Here is a 24,017-nt window from a genome sequence, read left to right as displayed (position 1 = left end):
TTCTTTCCAAGCAAAATAAATCAGTACAGTTAGTTACACTAAGTGTATTTGAACAAGGATGCTTGAAGGGGGAGAAGAAAAARGTGCTGCAGCAAAGGAAACGATGGCAAGGAGAGGTATTTGTGCTGCAGGTTCAGCAAAGGCTGGGAAAATGGCATCCAGTTTAATCTATGCCTTGGGAGTGAGGAAGGGGTTGAGGATTGGGTGCAGCGAGCTGTGAGCCTGAAAAGGGTGGACCGAGCTGAGGAGAAAACTGAAGAAAAACCAGAGAAGGCTTAGGAAAAAAGAAGGTAAAGGAATGGATTTAAGGTGGGTCCCTTGGACTGAAGCAGAAGAACCAATGAAACACAGCCACTGGGCACTCCTGGAGGGGAATCTTGYTTCTAGTCTGTTTGATTTCAGAGCAGTATTCTGGACTTTGAAGCTGGAGGATTTTATAGCCCATATCAGATATGCTATCATGATTTTAGCATTGCAAAAATAGTCACAAGAAGAGCAGCTTGTGCAGCAGCCCAGCTCTTGGAAATGGTGCAGAAAGAAAACAATCTTGTTCGTCTGTTTTGATAGAAGTAGATGATATAGAAGGTAGGGTTTGCTATCTTTGCAAGCATTACATTTTAGTCACTGGTGTAGGACTGGTTGACATTTTTTTCTATTTCAAAATATTCATGTTTGATTGTATAAAAATAGTAAGTTTTCCATGGGGTATGCAATCCAGTTCACTTATTTTAAATGGACACCAGAGCAGATTCAGGTGACTGACCAATACAGTCAGTTGGACCAAGTGCCWTAAATACATTTGGATGGAAGAAGAAAAATATGCCACATGAATGGAAAGAATACAAAAGAAATAAATTACACGCAACAGACAGAGAATCAAGATGGATGGGAGGCTTTGTCTTCATGTGCTAGAAATAACTGATCTCCCAAGATCATCATTAAATCAGCTTTAATAATGCGCTGTCATCAAAAAGAGGAAATTGCCTCCACTCCCAAAAGGAGTAGATGATAAAAGGATGCTTACAGATGGTTCACAAGGCTGCAGCTGGTTTCTTGTTCTCCTTTCTTTATTCAAAAAGCAAAGATTCTGTAATTCATCAAGATCTTTGTAAGAAAAAGAATAAAAGAGGTGCATTTGGGTTTTTACATTAATATGACTCCGAATCCTAGAAAAATGAGCAAATGGTGGCAAAGCAACCTAAGTGTCTTGCTTTGATTCCAGAGCTCGTGTTCCTGGCAAACCCATCCTGCAGGCTGTAGGATGATCACCCAGGCTAGACGGGGCAGGATCTACGACACTGATTTTACGTGTTTCTGGAAATGTGCTAGGTTCACTGAGCAGCCTGGGGTTGGCAAGAACTCCAGCAAAACTACAAAACAAGTGGTRCCTGTATGTCAGAACCTGGATGGAAACGTAGCCCTAAGAGAGGAGGGACTGCTGATTTCCGGGGTCTGAGAAAGCACTTAAAATAAAGGATGAGCAGAAATTACACGAAACCTATGTTCCCTTTAGAAGACACAGGGATTCTTTCGCCCACCTCTAAACAGCCCCCTTTCTCTCCTTGCTTTGGGAGGGAACTGATTTAGGGGCGGCCAGCAACACCCTGCCGCACCAGCTGCCGTCAAATCCCGGGCGGCGTTTCCGGAAAGCGGGGAGCRGCCGGAGGAGGGGAAGGGAGGAGGGCACGGCCGTGCCACGGGGGTTTCTGCGGCGGATGCTCGGTCCCCTGCCAGCCCCGCTGCCCCGGCGCAGCCCTCGCCGGGCACAGCCCCGCCGCATCCCCCGCTGCGGTGACGCCTCGGATGCACCCCACCACCGCAGATCTCCTTCCACTTGAGTCAGTTCATCCGGATTTTTTTTTTAGCCTGTAATTTGTTTTTTTTTGTTTGTTTGCATTTCATCTATTTGGAAATACGGGAGCAGAGGGCGGGTGACTCCACAAATCCCCCCGGGAGAGAGGCGCTCGCAGCCGCTCCGAGGGTGCAGGCGGCTCCCGTCGCTCCTCATCGCGGGACGGGGCGGGGAAGCCCGGCTTGGGAGGTAGGTTGGGACTCGGCGGGGCCGGGATCCCTGGCTCGGGGCCGGCTGAGGTGAGCGGGTGGGGGCTGTCCCCCTGCCATCGCGGCGGGGGCGTCGCTCTGTCTCTCCGACCTTATTTTTGGGGGATAATGTGGAGTTTTCCCGCAAATCATAATCATCGTGTGAAGCTTTCTCACTCGGTCCGGTCCGACGGTGAGCTGCGGGAAAGCGTCACCCGCGATTTTGTGTCCATGTGCTTATTTTTATTTAATTTCCCCTCCGGCGGGAGAAGTGTGAAACCTCCTCGCAGGTTTTCATCCTGGGGTTCAAAGTGCAGTGGATGTGGTGTTTTTGGTGCTATGGGATTTGGTTTGCGGATTTTTTTTTTCCCAGCACTTACAGTATTCACCTGTTGACTTCGTCTGAAAGAAATGGTAACATTTTCAACTCTCAGGTTCTAGTGTGAAGAAAGGTGTTTGTTTACCCGCCCTATGAACCAACAGGTCAGTTCCTAACATAAGTGGGTCTGGTGTTTCAAGTTACTTGAGAAAAGGAATTTTAGCACAGTCATTTTTACTGTTGTGCTAAAATGTTGGTGGCATGAAGAAGTTAAGTGTGCTTTCCTTTGCAGGCAGGAATTCCTTTTGCTTGCAGGCAAGGTGTAGAAAGTGATACTTTCAATGCGCTCATGTGTGGCCTAGCGYACTTAACTGGGTGTGGAAAATATGTATTTATGCTGTTTTGTGGTTCAGCACGATGTTTTAATAATGGAATGCAACTTTTTTTTGATACCCTGTTAACATCTTTTATTTGTCTTTTTGCCAACAAGTGCACAATGACAGCAGGAATTCCTTACCTTACAACTCTATTTAAATTCGGGAGTGAACGAACTCCTCTCTGGTATCTCTACAAATTTCAGTGAACGGGCAAATATTGCCCGGTGCATGTGTGWGAGCCTTAGATGAGTGTAGCCATGGGTGAATACAGCCCTGTRCTTGTGATCCAGTTGTGTGGCAAGACAGCCAAGGTGTCAACTGTATGACTTCAAGGGGGCATGGAGTGCAAGGTGCCCTTTTGACAGAGAGGCTGTTGTGTAAATCAGAATTTGCAGATTATCTCTGATGAAATTGTATGAGGAAGGTCTTCAGAGATCTGCCCTTACTCAATATTCTTCTTCTCAAAAAAGATTTTTGAGAAAAGTCACCTCTGATGAAGACAAATCCCAATGTGAGGGAAGCACATGAGAAATTCAACAAACCAAGATTTTCATTACCCAGAAACAGGAGCAGAAAATACTTAATCATTCAAGAATTAAGTGTTAATWTTCTAACAGTCATTATTGCTTTGCTTTTTAGTAATGATTTAGTTTTTCAAAGAATCTTTTCCCCTGCGTATTTTTCTTTGATGATGACTTATTTTTTTCCRGCACTGAAATCAGCGCTTTGATCCAGGAGTGACTGGTATATATCAGGTTGTGAGCAGATAGCTCTTTTCCAGTCACTTTACAATGATAGATATATCCACATACAACTGAAAGTTAAAGAAAAAGATCTTTTCTCCCCCTGAAGTATTTTATCCAGATGGTTATTCATAAATGTGTAGTTAAGAATCTGCTCCCTCCTTTTAAATAGGAATTGATCCATATGAACACTTCTAATTAGTATCTGACATTATCTGCAGGTTGTGATGTTAACACATTTTGTAATAGTAAAGTTATTATTATTTATTATTSWTATTTATTCTATCATTTGTKTATTSTGTACATGAYRTTTCAATGCCTCAGGATAGTAAAGCAATGAGCAGAAGTAAATAGATCACCAATGTGGCTGGTAATTTTTCCTTAAATCTGACTGGTGATTAAGATGATAAAGCTATTACCAAGCCAAGAAAGAAAGTATTGGAAGAGTGGATAGGTAGTAAACAAGGAGCCTATATGGATTTAGAAAMCAGAGTTAATGAGTGTAAAAAATAAGGTTTTGGAAGTAAGACGCATCAAGCTGAAGCAAAGAGTATCCAAAAGCCAGTCTGAGTTAGTTTTTGCAACAGAAATAGCAAGACAAAGAAGGAAAGCAATAGCATTAGGCAAAGCTCAGTGTGAAGCTAATCCCAGAACAAAACAAATTTCTTTTTTCTCTTTTGAATGTGAACATAGATGTTGAACCATGGGTACCTGGGCTGAAGAACTGATAGGGTTTAGAAAATGGAAACTGTGTGAGAAGYATTTGTTCTGCTTTCTCCCTCAGTGCTCTGGCTCTGGTTGGAGCTGAGGACAAGACCATGTGTTGCAGGTGCAGTGGGGCTGACCCAGTTGTGCTCAGGCCATGGACTGTAGGCCACCTTTAAGCTCCTGTCCTCAGCATAGGTTGGCACTGGTGGTTGCTGAAATCACAGGACAGTCCTGAACAGCCACTGCTGTGTTCCACCATCAGGACGGAAGAATTTGGAGATGTGACTCAGGACAGATCACGCCAGGCTAAGTTAATTTTTCTATGCCAAAACAAGTGGTTTCAAAAATAAGAAAGGCAGGAAGGTTCTCCTTGTTGTGCTCCTCTGACACTTCTAAGCTTGCCATCTCCCACCAGCTGCATCTTTTCTCCTTAACCCCCCCTGGGGCGCATAAGGGTTTTTGATAGGTGGATTGTCAGTATTCAGAGGTACTGAATGGCCTCTTGGGATTAAGAGATGTCTGGTCAGAGACATGTTAAAATAGCGGATGAGCAGAAATTACAGGAAACCTAAACAACATTTGAATTCTAGGAAACTTTCCTAGAGGATATGAACATATAAATAGCCTTATTGTTAGCATGTGTGTTTCATGTCACCTTGGGGTTTTTCCAACATAACCATGTCAGATTTACTTAGATTCGGTAACTTTTTATCTCAAAATCTCTTGAGTTAAACCATTTTATATTTTATGTGCAGTGCAGAGTGACAATAATAGGCTCCTCATTAATAAGCACACACACACATTTCATCAGCAGTTAGTAGAAAGACACCTACTTTAATGTTCTTAAAACCTCCTTGTTTGGGTTTTATTTTTTTTCTGAAGAAGCCTGTATCTCTTGTAGACACCCACCTTGCATCTCTGGCACAAACATCCCTCAGGTGTCTGTGTGGCCATGGTTGTGTCTGTGCTGTAGGAGCACATGGGAGTGTAGGGTGAGCCCCAGCCCGTCCTGCCTGCCCACAGCATGCCTTTCCTCGGGTGTGGAAGGTGCTGAGCAGGCACCTACACGTAGGCAGCKTGGAAAACAAGCAGGCTGAGGGTAAAATCTAGCGTTGTTAGCATGACAATATAGACACAGCCCTTACAGACAATGAGAACTTAGTGGTTGCAAAACACCAGGCAGCTCTTGAGGAGAAGATGAAATTGCCACTCGATGTAATCTAGTTGATGAAATGACATTTTATGAGTTTCAGCTGAATCAGGGTTCCAGGCTTTAAGACAGAATCACTGAATGCTTTCAAATTCCTGAAGTGTTTCCCGTTCTTTTGTTTCAGGATGCTCACCAGAACCCCAAGTGTTGTYGCCCAAGTGTTCCTTCTTCTAAGTATAGTTCTTGTTATTGCTATTGCAGTGATACAGATAAATCAGCAGCAGGTCCTCTCCCCAGGACTTAAGGTAAGTCTTAGGATACCTCAGGAAGGAGAACAATGCTTTGAACTGATATTTAATAACATGCTTTTCTAAATTCATTTTTATGGGGTGATTCAAATGAGCTTACAGCCATAAATTAATGTTTAATCACATCATCATGGTAAAACTGAACCTGAGAGAAAATGAGAATGGGTCAAGAGTCAGTGGAAAAGCAGGAAAAGCATTCTCTGATTCCTTCTCTGTGATGGCCATCACACAACATCTTCAGAACTGAAAAGCCAAATGGGAAGAATATTTCWCTCYTTTTTTTTTTTTTTTTTTTTTGCCAGAGACTGGAAGTAATTTTAAATAATTTTGAAGTGGGAAATGCCCAGAGTTTAAATTCTGCCCCCAAGCAGAGCTGGGAAGTTAAAGCTGACATCTTTGCAATTTGCTCCTAATGTCAAAAGCATTTGGGCTCTAGGYATGCACTTGATCCTTTGCCACATGTTGGGACTTGCTGGATATTAASAGGAGCAAACTTCATTAAGGGGGGCAGAGCAAACTGCAAAAGACAAACTGAAATACTCCGAAGTTCAGCCTCTGCTTCATGCTGCTGGAACATGTATGCAGGTTCTTCCATAAGAGACATACACAGCTGAGGAAAAGCTGTGGAAATTACCCTTCTAGAGAAGCTGTGCAGTCTGGCATGCTGAATTGGTTTTCCCCCCAATCCTCTTTGAAGTCCCTTCTGCCTTTCTATCTGCATGCGTGTTTATCTGGACAGTTCACATACTGGTAATGAAAGGCTAACGCCTCATTGCACTTCAAGGGATTATAAACACCTTTGGCTTTGTCTGAATCATTTGGGGGTGTATGAGTCAGACAATGGGCTACAACCATATTCTGATACCCATTTTGTGTGATGTGGCAGGGTGTGTGTGCTGGGATCTTGCACTGGGACATAGTACTTCAAATAAATGCTCTGTTGAGCTCCARCCTGCTGCTTGCAGCACCCTCACATCCCACTGATTTTCATGCAAAGCAAGACTGGAGTGACATGTACCCCAGCTGAAGCCAGGCCGAGGCTGAAGCCACTACCTAAAGGACAGCCTACACACCTTTTGTGTTTGTTATTAATTCAGTTTCACGTTCAGAATGATGAAACTATTTATCTTACTCCTTGAGAAAGCATTGGAACCACCCAGACTATCTAGAGCTGGTTTAAGTGGGGAGGTTTGCTTACTGAATCCCAGCAGCTTCATGGCTGACTCTGTAGGAAGGCTGGTTTTCACTCTGCTATGTGTGCCTTGGCTGTGGATTTGAGTTTGGGCTGTAAGCCTGCCAGTGGAGGTGATGTGGAGGACCCTGTGTTTGAGTCTTGAGACACTGAGTTGTCCTCAGTGAGTGATTAACACTCACAAGAAATTCACAGGTAGAAGGAGGTAGAAGTGAAACCCTCCAGTACCTGGCTGATACAATGGAGCCTGGAAATGACAGCGTCTTAAACTTAATGGTTGACTAAAATTAAATATGGCAACAGCATGATGAAAGCAGACTTACTCTTTGTAAATGGCCTTGTTCTTCTGTTACTGTTGGTGTTACCTGTGSCATAGGAGCTCTTTCCCAAGATGTACGTTGAGAGTGTCCATTGTGGCACAGACAGAAATTATATGTATGCTATGCCACTGATGTCTTAAACTGTTGTTGCAAAATTGAATATTTTGGATCCTTGATGGTTGGATTATCTGAAGATTGAGACACTGATTAGTGAAGAAAGACTGTCCATTGCATGAGTCTGGGGCACTGAAAGAACTCATGACTTGCTGRTACATACTGTGAAGCAAGAAGAGTGATGAAGAGAGCACAAACATCCTCAGTGGTGAAGTGTGCAATTGTAAATGATGATAGCTGTGAACGTAATGAGCCTTTGTTCCAGTAAGAAAAATAATTCTGTTTGTCTAATGCTGTTTTRTGAGCCCTAGAGAAAAAAATCTCCACTTCATTATTGTATTTCTTTAATTTGCCTCTAGAGGTGCCACAGTTTTCATCACCTTAATTTTGCATGTCTCTTTTAGCTCTTGGGAAGTGTTTTGCCTTGCTTGTGGCTGTTATACTTGATTAAAAGTTATTCAAACCTACGTAGCTGAATTGAAGTGTGCTTCTAGCATAGATCTGCTTTTGTGGCCTCCACCTTCCCTGTAACTGGTTTATCCTGCTAACTCCTCTTGGCAGTTTCCAAAGTGATTGGAAGGCAGGTGACCCATCATAACTGTGCCTGCTTTAAGGGTCTGTGCATCTCTATGTCCTCCTATAGGAATGACACTCAAGTTGAAAAGATGATTAAATCCTGGGGCTTGTGCATGCCTATCTGTTGGGATTCCTACTCTTCAGGATATACCTGCAAAATCATATTCTCATAAAAAGCATTTTTCTTAAAATTGCTTTGCTTCTCCCCTTTCTTCTTTTCTTCCTTCTACTGTACTAGAAAACAGAACTCTGAAGCTTTTCTGGTTTAATGTTGTCTCCCTGTCTTGTCTGACTAACCTAGTCCATTGAGCAGTTGGTGCAGTTCTTGGGTGTTAAGGTACCACCAAGCCTTTGAGATGATGGAAATATTCCGTGAGGAAATTGAAGTAAAAAGGACAGAAGGGAGAAGGAAAGTAGTTCTGTTCTTCAACAGCTGCTAGCCCAGGATAAGGGTTTGCATGTGCTCTCAGTCCCACATGGTGCATTTCAAAGCGGGAAGGCATTGGCTGTCCTTATAGGGCGAGCAAAGGTGATCCAACTTGCAATTGGGCAGAAATCTAATGCCCCTGGAAAATTTTAATCCAGCCAGTTTGGCAGTCCACTAAGACAAGGCATGTAGAATTCTCTCACCTTCTTAAGATGCAGCACCCTCTGTCATTTCTGGTGTTTTTAAATTAAAGATTAATCTTAGTCCTAACATGTGGAACAGTTGTCACTGACCACCACTTCTTGAGGCTGCATGGACCATTTTGCAGTGAACTCACACAAGTCCTGAGGAGCTTCAAGAGTCACTCCAAAATGGGCCCAAGAGACCTTTTCAAAAATGAACATCTCTTTTAAAGGAAGCAAAATGCTGTATAGTAAAAATAGAGGAGGAGGAGGAGAAGAAAGAAAATAAAATTGTCAGTCACGCATTGTTTCAGATAAGTGTACCACTGCTCTTTGGGATGAAAATCTCTTACTTTGAGAAGGAGGCTGAGAAATACAGTGTATGGAGAAAGAGGGTAAAAAAGCCTACAATTAACTGAGGTAAAAATACTTCCATTCTCTTCCAGCTCTCCTTGGGCATKATAGTTAGCTCTAAAAGTAGCCAAGTTAAGTGCCAACTTATGGTTGGCACTTTTAAGCTGACCGACACTAGATTTAATCAGCAGTCCTTAAGCAGATTGGCCATTACTGTGTAATGGACCTCCAGAGYGCTCATCTCTTCCAAGGAGAGGAAATAGACTCAAATTGTCTTTGCTAAAGTAGTTACTGAAACAGAACCTGAAGATGTAGTGGTTTGATAATATCTGTGGAGCCTTTAATCTTGTAGTGGATCAGGGTAAATATTGTTTGTATAAACATAAATGAAATTTTCATTATCTAACAGTCCTCTGTGAAACARACTAGACTGGTATTACTGGTACTCTTTGGAGGCCAAGAGTTTTTAGGATTACAGTAGAAGATGAGAACTAATCAGGTGTGGAGGCTGAATGGTTCACCACCTGAAGCAGTGATCCTTCCCAGTCGGACTTGTTGGTCCCCAGGGAGGCAGTGGTACGAAATTTATCAGCTTGCTACAAGGGGTCTCACTGCTTTTGAGACAGATGGAAGCTCCATCTCRATTTTTCAGTATTGACAGGTTCCTGGGCATATGTCTGTTTCAAAAGAAAAAAAAGCTGACAGAAAACCAAACCTTTTACTGTGTGACTGCTACCAATCAGGTGACTTTGGGASAGCAAAACATACTTTCAGGGATCATAAAGAGGATACCAAAATTACAGTTTGCTTCCCTTCATGAGGCTGCCTTCCCAGTTACTACMGTTTTCTGCTGCCACATAATATGGGAAAGGGGAAAAGAGTGGTCTGGTGAGCAGTGGAATGGGATGGAGAAACCTGTGCTTTAATCCCACAAAGAGTCCAAGGGACCCGGGGCAAATAATTTAAATCTCTCTCATTTATTTCATGAATAATCATGGAGTAATAGTGATTCTCTTTCCCTCTGTTGTCTCATACTCTGGCACAGCTTGTTCTGAGGCAAGCTTTCAGCTGGACTGCCTAAACCACTCAAAGGGAGAGGTTTATGGGGCAATTAGGAAAGARCCAGACTTGTTACATCATTCTTAGTGTCGACTATTATGTACTTTACCTCTTTGCTCACGGCTTTATGGATCCCTTGTGCATCCTTGAATCTAAAGCCTGTGCTTAGATATCAAACCCTTCAGTGTTCAGGGAGTGGACTGGGATAAAGGGAAATGAACTTGCTGCAAAATCAGGTCCTAACACAGTGTTATCTATTTGTCAGTGTGGATTTTGAGCCTGATGCTGAAAGGAGATGAGCATTCTCCATCCCCACTGAATTAATTATTGAAGATATGTAGTATGTTCCTTGGTTTGCAGCCAGATTCATTCTGTGCTTGGCGGTTGGATTCATGCCTAAGCGCCTAACACTAGAATTAATCTCTCTTGTAAATAATACAGTGTGCATGCATTTTGTGAATGTCTGGTGGGGCAGTCAAGTGCAGCTGCATATGGGTATTTAAGCTGTCATTGTTTGTTTCTTCATCWAATGTATTCTTTTTTAATCCCCAGTATGGAATAGTCCTTGATGCTGGATCCTCTCGGACTACGGTCTATGTCTATGAGTGGCCAGCAGAAAAAGAAAACAACACGGGAGTAGTGAGCCAAACCTTCAAGTGCAATGTGAAAGGTGAGCTCAAAGAAAAGTTTCTTATTTATTTCTAACCTTGCTTGTAGTGTGTTTTTTCTTTTCCCAGTGTGTTCCATTTTCAGTATTGGGGAGGGARAACTGTCAAGACGATGTCTGTATCTGTCATCATTAGTTCTTTTTCTACTGATGMAGTAAGGTGCTCCTATCATTGCACCAGAGAGAGGAAATTGTAGCTAAATTTGATTTACTCCATGGTAGTGCATGATTGGTGCAGACAGAACTCAATCTAAAGAGAGTMAGGACCTGCAAATGTTTAGTCCTTATGTTTCTTTCAAAATAAAAGTCAAATATATATGTTAAAATAGCTTGGAATAAAAAGAGTTTTAAAAGAATTGGATTCTAGCCTGTGTTAGATTTTAGTTGTAAATTAACTTCYCCACACTAAAAAACTAGGAAGCAGTGAATGAAATTATCAAGTAAAATCATTAAATTGGCAAAACTATTTCTAACAGGGTGTCATAGTTTTATCAAATATGTAGGTGTGGCCTTTGTCTTGGGAAGAGCCWTGTCTGTGCCCTGTTAGAAGGTGCCCCACAGGTACCACTGTCTTTTGTCTGAGGTTTTGAATTGATTCCTCACAGACAGACTAGGCTGGCTTTTGATCACACTGCAGTATGGTTGAGTCTGATTTCTAATGGCTGGTTGTGGAATCCTTCACAGAAACTCTTAGTCAACTTCAGTGACATCAGCCTTCAAAGATATGAAAAAGCCACACATTTTGTGAAGACAGGTGGCCAGGCAGAGGAGGGAAATCATTTTTTTTTGTTCTCTGTTAATAAATGTAGTGTTCAAAGAGAATATTTCCTTCACTCTCAGTCATGATCTCGCAAAGTCTTGTTTCCCTCTTTATTCTGCAAAAAGATGCTGCAGTTGTATCCACAGAGGCCCATGAGTAAACTACGAGTAGAAGGCAATGGTTTCTTAACAGCACCAGCATTTCTATCTTCAGTTTTAAACATACGTGTGGACATTCTTAGCAATTCTAGGAAAGAAAAGGAAAGCAAGTGTAACACAAACAGAAGTAATGCATTGTCATATCTCTAATGACATAATGTCCTTACAAACTGCTGGGATGGTGGCCAGCCTGCTGAAGTGAGGGGTACACTCTGCTAACTCATGTCTTGACTCATTAGGAATGTTGCCTTTAGGAATTCTGGTGTGAGAAAAACACACAGAGAAACTGCATTATTCTTCTTCTCAAAGAAGACAGGAGCGCTTTGTGATTTTGCCTTAATTGGTTTAGATTTTGTTTTACCCCTGGGGAATACAAATAAATTACAAAACAGAGGAGTCCAGATTGTTGTGAGCTGTCTGGGTCCATGGCCTTAACCATGGCCAGCCAAGTACTCCTCATCCTTGTCATCCCACAAAGTCACCAGGGTTCACTCTTCTAGTCTTGGATAACTGCACTGGAGGAGACAGAGGGCTGGTTCATGGGAGATGTCCCCAGCTGCGCTGTGGGTGGCAGTGGTGAACATGTCTGTCAGTGTTTCTTTAATGACCCTCTAACCATAGTCTTAAGCACTTAAAYTGGGGTTCTGGGCATGATGAGAGGCAGATTTTTGCATGCCTGCTGAACTYGAAGGTCAAATGATCAACTACTCTGTGAGTTCTGTGGTGTTTTTATGATTTCATTTCTGCCTTTATTAAGTACCTCTTCCCCTGTGTGTAGGAACCGGCCCCAAATAAAAATCCTTTCTTCATAGTGCGGTATTCTGTCCTGGTAAGGCTCTAAGCATTGGCTTAGACAGGCAGCTGTTGAGAAGAAAATGGTCATTGCCTTGTGACCTGCTCAGTCTGAACACTGGAAGATGGGAAGTTGCAGCCACCACAGAAGTGTGAGGCAGTGGCAGCTGCTGAGGATGTTGCTGCTCTGTTTTTCTCTGTTTTTCCTTCCAGCTTCAGGCCTGTTTGTGCTGGACTTAAGACTTTCAGAAAGTCTTATTCCAAAACCAGGACTGTAAACGTCTAATGATGACATGGAAGTGTTTATGTTTAAGTTCGCAATGTCAAAAACAGGAGTTTTGGAGAGTGGAATCTGTAAAGGCTCACAGTTTTTTTCTTCTGTTTATATCAATGCAATGTGACTGAACATAAATGGTTTTTCATTTCAACTTGGTAAAAGCCACCTTTTGCTTAGCTTGGRTCCAGGTTGTGCAAGACATGGCTGATATAGAAGTAGATGGGAGTTATGGCAGTTATTCCCTGCAAGGCAGTGGGAGTGACTGGATTTCTCTCTGTGCAACTTCCTCAGCAAGGAAATTTTAGTAAGGAATGTTTTATTTACACCCAAGTTGAGCCTGAACAAGTTGAGATCCTCATGGTCCCTTGGAGTGTCGAGCAAGACAGGAAAGACTTTGATGTTAATTGTTCAAATAGCTATACTTTATGCAGCATGGTGTAACTCTCATTCCTGCTCTTTGAAGGCTTTGGAAATTTGGAAAGCTGTTTAGTAGTCATGCACCAGAACAGACTTGCATCTCAATGAATTCAGGAGCCATTTCTGTGCATCTTGGAATTTCACCAGCAATTCCTTGCAAAAGCTCCTTTATTCTACATCCAGTTGAGAGCAGTGAGCTGTAGGGGTGTCATGGTGTCCACAATAGCTGGGGCAAACAAGATTTGAAAATCTTTGTCTTAGGCTGTGGAAGGAGGGATTTTCTATACTTGGGCAGATCAGACAAATTTGACACCCAGCAGATATGCTATTTTGAACAGCATCTGTCAAGAGTATAGTTACTTTCCTCATGAATAATTCCATAACCACTCCTAGTTTTCAGCCAACCAACGCGTGTTTGCAATTACAGGAGGGAAGGGGGAAAATGTCTTTCTCTTAACACCTGTTTGCTAATTGGGCTAATTTGTAGTTGGCAAAGCAGAATAAAATCTATCTCCTTGCTCTCTTTTAGGCCCTGGTATATCCAGCTATGGGAGTAGCCCTGAAGCTCTTGCCAAGCCTCTTGATGACTGTCTGAATAAAGTCAAGGAGAGAATACCAGTTCATCTGCATAAAAACACTTCTGTTTATCTGGGGGCTACAGCTGGCATGAGACTGCTGAGGTATGGAAGAAACTCRAACTACTCTGTATGCAAACTAGCATAGCATTCTGTGAAAGCAGAATGTGAGAAATGTATTGGATGCATTTTTACCCACTGGAAATTGGCCATCTCAAAAGAAAATGGAGCCCAGCCAATTTAATTTAATTTACTTTWCTGATAGGGAAAGAACATCTGCATAAAACCCCTCTATTATGCCGTATTGAAAAGAAATGGTTGCTTTATTTCAGAGAAGGCAAGAGTTTAATTTTCTCTTTCACATCTGTCTTGAAATACAGTGTTATGTAAACAGATAATGTTTATAATGTTTGTGCACATCTATGAGCAGCAAAGGCAGAATGTAACTAAACACTGAATTCTGAGTGTGGATGTGAGGTGATACAGTTTTGGGGTCTGTCTGTGGCTTTAGCCCTGGCACAAACTGGCTTTTTGTATTTGTTCTGTGGCTAAACAGAGTTGAAAGAGAGATTCCAGCACTRTTTTAACCAGCTGTCATATAAACACTCGGTTCATAAAGAGTAAAGGTATATATAATGAGAAACAAAACCCACCCATGAACTTGCATGATAAAGAGTGAAGCTGGTACATTGCTGAAGCAATGCTGGGTACTGGCTGTTCCCTATCATAAGCTTCCCCTTCAGGGAAACAATGTCTATTTTATTTATTAGGTGATTGTAGGAGTTTTCTTGAATTGCTAGTCAGTGAACAATAAACATGAAATTGCCTTTCCAGATGCTCAGTGTCTCATGTTTTGTGAATTGCTTAGGTTGCAAAATGAATCGGCAGCCAATGAAGTCCTTGCAAGCATTCAAAACTACTTCAGAGCACAACCTTTTGAATTTAGGGGTGCGCAGATCATAACTGGGCCWGAGGAAGGGGTGTATGGATGGATAACGGCCAACTATTTAATGGGCAATTTCTTAGAGGTGTGTGGAAAAAACTGCATGCTTTTCTTTTCACTATTTCTCTTAAAAATGAGAAGTTTGAGAGGACATGCCTGTTGAAGTGTCAGAGTAGCAACTTTTCCACTGAAATCTCTAACAGGGTCCTTTTGTGGCAGTAATAGGACAAACAAAAATCAAAGAATATGTTGTTATGGGAATCCGATATGACAAAGGTAAAACTGCTGATCCACAAAAAAGGGCTCTTTTTTAAATGACATTGGATGCCTTACCCAGAAACAAAAAGTTAGATTGCTCTTAAATGCACTGGTATGTTAAGTGTGATGAGTGTTGATTGTCTTGACAGCAGTGCCAACTAAAGATGCTTTTTTTCTGCTTATCTGCTGTCCCTGCAGCCCTACTGGTGAAGGACCTGCACAACACTCCAAATTGTTTGGCAGTGTTGGCTCACTTGTCTTAAGCAGACACGACTGTAGCGCTGAAGGTGGTCAAATGTGCCTCAGCTGAGCCAGAAATCATTCACGCACAGCTCATTGCAAGACTGCTGAAAAGCTGTGGGCTGTGAGCAGTAGGCTGTGATACCAACTGTCTTGTGAAGACCAAGTGACACCAATATAAACATGGTTATGCTGTTCTCGAACTTGGAATAGGGTCAGGCAGGAGCCTCATAGCGGAGAGGGAGTCAGATTATTGGAAGAACCCTTTTTGGGTACAACTATTCAGTGTCATTTAATTCAGAGTAAAAGCTGTACCAAGATGATCAGCAATCACTCATCTGCGTTATGGCAACAGCATGCTGCCCTTAGCATTAAATGCATTCCTGCCAGATTCCCTCGCTAGGCTGAAAGAAATTTCAACCAATAYTGCTGAGTATTGCCAGCTATCCTGGCTGAATGGCTCCTATCAGACCATGGCCATTAAATAAGAAGGAATTACTTGTTGGTGCTGTGAGTGGCAGCTCACGGTGAATGTGTTGCTGACTTGCAGCATTAAAAAAACCAGTATTGGAATCACCCATTCTGTAGGAGYTTTTCTTGTTGAGTGCCACAAAAATGGCATCAGCAGCCTCAGGSTGGTGTCCGTCTTCTACCACGTGAATTTTAATAATCCAGACATTGAATTCCATATGGCAAATTCATAAGGAATGGACTGCAAGATGCTGTAAAGCCAGTTTAGTCTAGAGTTGTATGAATAGCTACATGTGGAATATCACTCATAGAAGAGATAAATTCTGACCTTTCTTGTGACAACGGGCTAAGAATCAAATTCTGCAAGGGCTTGTTTATGGGGATCTTTCACTGTAAAATTTTATTGTGAATATATTTGCTAGCCCATAAAGTTTTGTTTCCATTCTTGTGTATACATTCATCTCATCCTGCTCTGTGGGCAACACTACTGTAAATACTGACATAGATAATCATAGAAAATCTGTATTTAGCACTATGGCCATGTAGATCAAATACAGAATTTGGGGCATATTTTGGGTAATAATGAACAATGCCATCTGAATGGATAAGATTTATTGCCACTGCAGTTTCAGCAAAGGAAATGTGCAGATTAGGGGTCCTTGTTCTTTTGACTTTGATGGAGCTCTCATCTGACTTTTCTGCATTTTTCACTCCATTTTCACTCTCTTTTCTCTCTCTGTCTCAGTCATCTCTTAATATTCCATTCCTTTAATATTTCTTCTTGCCTTGAAACCAGCTAATCTTGATACCATTTCCATCCAGATTTGTTCAGGTTCTCATGGATATCTGAACTTCTGTTCCTTACATTCTAGGATATGCATTGATCTGGCTAGTCCTATGCTTTGATCATTGTGCTGTCCTATTGACTTGAATGCTATGCTGCATTCGTTTTCCCATCTTCCTAGATCATTTCATTCTCTGAAAGTACATCCCTCTTATGTAAAAACATCTGCATGTTTTCTCAAGAGCTATTTTTTTTTTTTTGGAAGAGTGCAGGACAAAGAAGGGGGGAAAGTCTCAGGAAGTAAAGACTAGAAAAGCTTGAGGGGGAACAAGCAGATGATACTTCTAATGTGCCTTGTTTTTAATTTTACATGTAGAGAAACCTTTGGAGGACATGGGTCCATCCTTACAGAAAAGACACTATGGGTGCACTGGACCTTGGAGGAGCTTCCACTCAAATTTCATTTATCCCCGAGGAGTCTGAGGAGCACTTCAATAGCACCTTGCAAGTGAAGTTGTATGGTTACAACTACAATGTCTACACTCACAGCTATCAGTGCTACGGGAGAGATGAAGCTGAGAAAAGGCTTTTGGCATTGCTGCTCCAGGTCTGTTTAAGACCTTTTGCTCTGCTGCTTTTGCAAGTGTTCAGTAATTGTCTGAGCAGGTTCTTATGTTTGTGTTCTCCTCCCTTCAGTGGAGTTTGGGGACCCCAGTAAGAGCTCAATTGTGCTTTGTGGTGGACAAGCACACTTAGGTTTCGTACAAACAACTTCATGTTTGTGAAAAACTAGTGAGAGCTCTGTACCATTTGACAAAAAGGCCTTGTAAGTGTTTTGCTGATCTTGTCAATGATTTCTGGAGAAATCATTCTACAATTCTATGAAACAGAATGATCAACAGCCATTGTGCTGACCAGTCATGTCAGTGAACAAAAAYACATGCATCTGCAGTTTAAATGGTTCCTGTAGTTAATGCCAAACTAGGATTTTCTTGCTTTTGACTAGTATTTATTGTTTGGGGTTTYTTGTTTGTTTTTGTTTGTTTCTTTTTCCCCCCAGAARTCAAATGGCAGTGCCAATGTGGATAATCCCTGTTACCCTCAGAATTATAATACAGCATTAACGATGAAGTACTTCTTTGGCAGCCTTTGCACACACTCTCTGAGACCAGCAAATTACTACCCAAACCAGCTTGTGAATTTCCATGGAACAGGAGACCCAGGTCTGTGCCAGGAGATGGTTTCTTTATTGTTCAACTTCACTGCTTGCAGAGACMGAGAGGACTGTCCATTTAATGGAAWCCATCAGCCRAAAGCTAAAGGGAATTTTGTGGTACGTTTGCAAACACAGGGTGTTTCTTTTTGAGCTTGCTTGCTTTTGATTTCTGTAGTTCTGAAAGTAACCTGTCATCTACTCCTTTTCTATAGGCTTTCTCTGGATTCTACTACACAATCAATGCTTTGAATTTATCTGGGCACTTTTCCCTTGATGACTTCAATTCAAGTATGTGGTTTTTCTGTTCACAGAGCTGGGCACAGGTAAGTGGGTTGTTTGTTTGTTTGGTTTTTGGGGGTTATTGGGTTTTTTTTTCTATTTAAAATCTCTAAAAGAGGGATATAAAAATAATATGGACTGGCTATGTGTTCAGAACCTTTAAAAAAGTCTGTATCAATCTAGCATTTGTTTTTCCACTGTGCTTCAAAGCATGTAGTATTTCTACCATGCTTAACACTAGGAACAGGTTTTGAAATTTCATTTCACAGTTCTAACCATGCTGTAGAAATGACATGGAAATTTTAGAAACTATAACATCCTCAATCTTCAGTGTGCAGTTTTATATTTATTTTAATTGTTCACCCCATAAACTCACTTGTCACTTTTAGTCTTTCTTTTACTGAGTCCCTGTATCTAGTTGTCTGTACCTTTATTTGGTGTTTCTGAAAAGTCTTACTAAATTGTAATTAGAATCCAAATATTCTCTAGTTACAAAACCCCAAAGCATTTTTTTCCATCGTTAACATGTTTTTTAAAAAAAAACCCAACCTTTTGCTTTCAGCTCCAGTTTATGCTGCCTAAATTTGAAGAAACATATGCTAGATCCTACTGTTTCTCAGCCAATTTCATTTATTACTTGCTTGTACATGGTTACAACTTCAATGCAGAAACCTGGCCAAGGATACATTTTCAAAAGGAGGTGAGTAATRATAATTTTCTCTTACTGTTATTTTAATCCAAAGAGATGGAGAAGGAGACAGAAGATGCAGCAGCAGCAAAACTAGATTGGTTGTAAATAGCCTTTGTAAATGTCTGTCAAATGTTTGGCATAAAACAAAGCTACTTTTCAAACCTCAGTAACAATCTCAGCCTGGTTTCAGGGATCACAGCATTACTTGGAGATGCTACACAGATTCTTTTCCAGAGCTTTAAGCAAAGATCAAATACTTGTTTCTCAAACATTTACCCAGTATTTTGCTCTAGGCAGTGATCTGCCTAAAACACCTCACCAGTCAAGGTCAGTTTGAGCTAACCCTGCTGARCTGGACAGCAGAACTCTGCTTTTCTCACTGCTGGCAGAGTGTTGGGGAACTGGCAAAGCAGTTTGTATTCAGTGCGTGGTGATGAAGCAACTAGGACAGTTTTCATCCTCACTYAGTTCATCCATCTGTGCCATAATCTGTTCTCTGGAATAAGAATGGATTTTGATGGGGTATTGCTTTTCAGTTGACAGAGAGAGAAGGCTCAMAGTATCTGTGTGATAAATGCATTTCTCTTTTTCTCTGCTACTGCATAAAGCCTTATTTTAAAACTCTATTCCAGAGTGTCTCATAATGTCCATATAGTTTGGAAATGCTTCTGCACTTGCATGCAAAACCAGCAAAAGAATAGGCTGTAGATCTTCATGGTGTATCCTTAAATCCCCTTAGATGCAGGGGATGTTGGCAAGCTGTGAATGAGGAATCAAAAGCAATTTTTTTCAGTGCAATCATACCTATTACTCATGCAGTAAGGAATCAARTAGGATTTTCTTGCCTTGTTTTGACCTCTGGTGGACAACCATTAGCAGCTCTGGAGAAACATCCAAAGTTTAGCTGTTCCACCAGGAAAACAGCATCGAGCTTACTTTGAGATCTTAATCTGGACTGGGCAGGGGGGGTGGGGGATGGATTTGTCTTGATAKTTAAATATATATTATATTGTCCCCAGCAGAAAGGAGCAGCCAGAAACAGCAACATTTTTTCTGTATTTAGCCAAGACTATAAAAATAGTGAGCAAAATAAAACCCCAAAAGACTTATTTAAAATGAATACCTTTGTTGCCTAGATTTTACACTAGGGTAATCAYGAAACTCCAAAAGGCAAAACTACATTCTCTTAATTAGATCTCCCCATGCTAAAATAGCAAGATCTAATGTTGGCTGATCAGCTAAACTACCCCAGAGATAACAGCACAATCTCACTATGACTGGAGGGTGGGTTTTTTGTCTATGCTAGGAGTATGTATTTCCTTTTAATTAGTGAACACAACCAATGAAAAGAACCTTGGCCTAATGCTAAGATCTGGGCTTGAATCAGAGCTAGATGATTTGCAAAAATTAGAAGTTTTAAACCTTGTGATGGCAGAAGGACAAAGGACACTTTATCCTTTGATCCTGTGCTTATCAAGTGCCAGGATGATGACTTCATGAAAAGGACAGTGGAAAATTGGGAAACTGTTGCTCAAACTAAAAGTGGGAAAAGACAGAAAAGCAGGACCATGGAGCAAATACAAATATATTCCCTTTGCTGTTGTTTCACCTGTTTTGAAGTAGTTTTTCACTTATGTTTATTTTTTAAATGGAAGAGCCTAGTTTTGGCTCATTTGCAGGCACGAMACCAATAATGGAACAAAAGATGACACACAGAGTTTCTGCTTTGGGGACTTCACCCTGGCTTCCTTTTTGTCCATGCTGGTCAGACTCTTTGTGGGTTTTTTTTGTTTGCTTGAACAAAATTACATCCTAGGATTTGGCTAAGGTGAGGGGCTAATTTAGGAACTGGCACAGCAGTGATGGGKTTTTTTGTTTGTTTAAAATGTGTCTCTTGCACAGAAAATCTCATAACTGCCTGACTGCATATAGACCACACATCTTTGTATCCATCCAATACTTGTGACTCACCTCTTTAGCCCAGTGAGCCCAGTGACCAATTTTATTACCATCCTCTGGAACTACAGAAAAAGGGTAATTTAAAATAGTTCTGTATCTTCTTTGCATGTTCCACTAAAGATTTCTCCTTGCTAATTTACAAGGACAGTGTAACAGTAAAAGCAGTTTAGCTTTTGGAACCGCTCCTCTTTGACTGAAAATTCCATGGGAATAGGATTCTTCTGTCTTTATTTCAGGTTGGTAACAGCAGTATAGCRTGGTCACTCGGTTACATGTTAAGCCTCACAAACATGATTCCAGCAGAAGGCAAGCTGATCCAGTTACCTCTGAAACCTTCTCTGTTTGCTGGACTCCTCATCTTCCTCACAGCTACAGCACTGCTGTGTCTCCTCTTCCTTGTTTACTTGTGTATTGCATCCCATAATCAGAAGAATATCCCCCGCGTTGAACACGTATTTATTCCAGAATGAATGAACTTCACTGAAGACAAAAAAAAAAAGCCTTTTATAGTGCTATGAAGCCAAACTTTATTTTGCCCCCCATTTTTTTAAAAATAAAGACAGGACTTCTCTGACTTCAGGACCAGAAGYATAAATAGAGAAGACGCACAAAAGAATCTGTAATATGGTGAATTGGAGTGCTTTTGAAACATTTTGGCAATTGTTTCTGTAAACCTAATTTGTCCAGTGTGCAGATAAAACGTGGGCAGATGTGTCATTTTGCTTTATAAGGGATTACTAGCCTTTTCCTGCCAGGTACSTATTACTTGTTTGTTCATTAACTTTGTGCTAATTGGTGAACTCAAGTGCTGATGGATTTGATCACAGTGGYAGTTGTTTAAGATAAAATTAAACAAGCCAGTAACAATTGTGGGAGGTGGGAACATGGCAGTTGTCCTTGTATGCCGTGCTGACACTAAAAGCCCTGAAGTAATCCAATTTCTGAAGCTGGAACAAGCACTGGATAATGACAAGAACTGAAAGGAAGAGCTGTGATAGAATTGTTTTTATTGCTGTTGCAAATGGATTGATCCCCATCACATAAAGGTGTAATAAACTGTCAACACCTCTCAGGACTTTCAAGCCTGTCTTAAACAGAGCTGTATCTTTCGGTACCATGGAGACCCCAAAATGCCTCTGCTGTGGTACATAAGATTTGCTTTGGAGATGGAACAAAATGCTTTCACACTTTAGTAACTGAACCTAAATTTAAATATCTCACAGTTACCTCCAGAAGACACTGGAGTTTTCAGTGTCCTTTTCTCTCTAACTTTCACAGAAATGCTTTTTGTAGGTTCTCATACTGAAACCCTGACCTGTACACCCCACATATTGTTGGTCTCAGACAGTGGCAGTCCATACTGATTTGACACATACRTGTTATTTCAGCTGTTGGGATGGAGTCTCAGAGCTGAACATTCCAAAGCATTAACATGTTAAGYCCTTCTTTCAAGGCCAGGAGGAACAGGAGCCAGTCCTCAGGCCAGCAAAACACCTTTTCTGTGTGGGTTCATAGCTGGAGCTGCAGTCATGGCTGTAGTGCCTTGCTCAGCCTTTCCACTGTCTCGGCCTCAGTGTTCCTTCAGCAGCCTTGGGATCTACCTGGCACATGCTTCTGTCAAATGTATTAATGCCAGAGCTTTCCTGCAAATTCTGGAAACAGCTGGCTTCCTTGAGAGCCCATGCATTCTTTACCAAACCTCACACTCCCTTAAATCACAGGACTATCTCAGCTTCATCTATCCCCACCATTGATTAGGGGATAGATAGGAGAACAGTGGCCAGTATTTTTACCCATAAATAATGATTTTAATTTCAGTCTTTTGTTTCAATATCACCTTCTTACTTATGTTCGSTTGTGGTGTTGGGGTTTTGTTTTCTTCTGTGTTTTTTTTTTTCCTAGGCTTACAGATGATTTGAAGGGAGCCAAATACATTTCTTAATGGAAAAGAAAAAAGTGATTTTTCAAGCAGATCAATAGGGCTTTGTCCCTTCTCTGTTGATATACTGCTAATTCTACTCTTACTGGAGTAGCAATAAGGTACAAGGTATTACAAGATAATGAAGTGCTCTGTGGCATGAAAGTTATATCTGATAAAGTATAAAATTTATTTCAGAGTGCAYGGACATTACAGAGGGTGGCATGAGTTAAAGTCTTTGTCTTCTGTGTGATGGATCTGTAACTACAGTTATGAGTGAAAAAAAATCCAGACAGTTGGGTGAGAGCATTAAAATATTTTCTTTAGTTGCCAAATTTCWGTGGAAAATTGTATTCTGGAATATTTACTTGCTCTACAAAAGCTTTGCTTTGCGAGTGGCTRGGCCATTCAGATGTGGTTTTTACACAAATGGAACACACTTGGAAGTTAATCTGTGTAGAGCTGGCAGCTAAAGAACAAGTAAATTTGTTCAAAAATCATTTGGACTTCCAGATGTACTTGGATAGACTCAGTATCWGTTCAAAGAATCAAATTCCCTCTGTGTTCTGCTTTTATCAGTAGTTCCTTCTTCTCCTTGTGTATATAATCCCCCTCAATGTGACCAGGATCCCCACCTGCTCTGTCTCACCTCTCCTGGCAGTTTCAGCTGGGAAAGCTGAAGGTGTTGAACTTCCAGCCAAGCAGCTTCACTCACTAACTCCTCCCTCAAGTGTGAGCGAAAACCAGCTCAACAGGACTARCACTGTCCTGCTGGCTACAACTGAAAAGATCTCTGGGAGAGACAGAAGTGAACAGCACTTGGGAATGTGTGCAAACCAGTGGTTATTTATCTTTTTATACTCTTCAGTGCCTGCTTCTGAAGATTAATAAAATTGTGAAAAGTTAAGCCAAGTGTACTTTTTATWTTTAGCCCGTTTTTCCCCCCACTACCAATATTTTCATGCTGGTAGACAAACTACTCTTAATAGAGGAGTAGGAAATCTCTGAAATGTTATTCTAGGGGGTGGACATCTCCAAGCTGCAAAACTGACCTTGCAAGGTTCTGAAGTGGACAGGACTTATCACCTGAATCCCATGTTCTCAGCAAGAAAATCCTGGTGGTTAAAAGCAAGCATTCTTCTATTTTTTTTTCTTTTTCTTTTATACATTTATAAAACACACAAACACAACTCTGACTTCTAAAGACTGTTACATTTCACTCAGGGACACATGCTTTCTAGGTCTTCTTTCAGGTTCACTGGCGTGATGTGATGCAGTAATTCCTGCTTATCAAATATAGTTGATCAAGATAGAGTCTTCACATGGGCAGGGCCTTTTTTATGGGGAGGTGTGATTTTTAGCATTATCAGGAAGAYAGTTCATACATATATCAATGTCTTGATTTTCTGCATCCTTAAAGCTTGTTAGTTCCTAGATGTCCTTGACTGGGAGATGCTGCTGCCTGTTCCACCGATAAGGTCTCCTTTCTATTGATTAGGCTTGAAAGYTGTGGTTGTTTTACACCAGCCAACAACCAAGCCCCAGGCAGCCACTCGCTCACTCCCCCACAAGCAGGATCAGGGAGAGAATGGAAGGGTAAAAGCTGGAAAACTCATGGGCTGAGATAAAGACAGTTTAATAATGTGGGGAAAGTAAAAACCCCACACTCAAACAAATAAAAATGAATAATTAATTCACTGTTTCCTGTGGGCAGGTAGGTGCTCAGCCTTATCCAGGAGGGCA

At 41.3% G+C, this 24,017-nt stretch overlaps 1 protein-coding gene across 2 annotated transcripts; it reads left to right on the top strand.

Moving 5' to 3' along the window:
• Nucleotides 1-2,023: 2,023 nt before the first annotated feature.
• ENTPD3 (ectonucleoside triphosphate diphosphohydrolase 3) lies at nucleotides 2,024-23,175 on the top strand. 2 transcript variants are annotated; one of them, XM_057372696.1, is made up of 11 exons: nucleotides 2,024-2,041; nucleotides 2,475-2,523; nucleotides 5,522-5,642; nucleotides 10,422-10,539; nucleotides 13,470-13,620; nucleotides 14,384-14,543; nucleotides 16,588-16,818; nucleotides 17,272-17,544; nucleotides 17,640-17,750; nucleotides 18,269-18,406; nucleotides 20,593-23,175. In XM_057372696.1, the coding sequence occupies exons 3-11, from the start codon at nucleotides 5,523-5,525 to the stop codon at nucleotides 20,824-20,826; spliced, it is 1,536 nt and encodes a 511-aa protein (XP_057228679.1). In that variant the 5' UTR covers nucleotides 2,024-2,041; nucleotides 2,475-2,523; nucleotide 5,522; the 3' UTR covers nucleotides 20,827-23,175. The 2 variants fall into 2 exon arrangements, with proteins under 2 accessions (XP_057228679.1, XP_057228680.1); XM_057372697.1 differs by lacking the exons at nucleotides 2,024-2,041; nucleotides 2,475-2,523 and adding an exon at nucleotides 2,048-2,091.
• Nucleotides 23,176-24,017: the final 842 nt, after the last annotated feature.

The sequence above is a fragment of the Malurus melanocephalus genome, unplaced genomic scaffold (assembly GCF_030028575.1).
Source record: "Malurus melanocephalus ecotype Western Australia unplaced genomic scaffold, MMel_1.1 scaffold_177, whole genome shotgun sequence".
Lineage (NCBI taxonomy): Eukaryota > Metazoa > Chordata > Aves > Passeriformes > Maluridae > Malurus > Malurus melanocephalus.
Note: the sequence above shows the minus strand (reverse complement) of the source record. Positions and strands in the feature narration are given on the sequence as shown.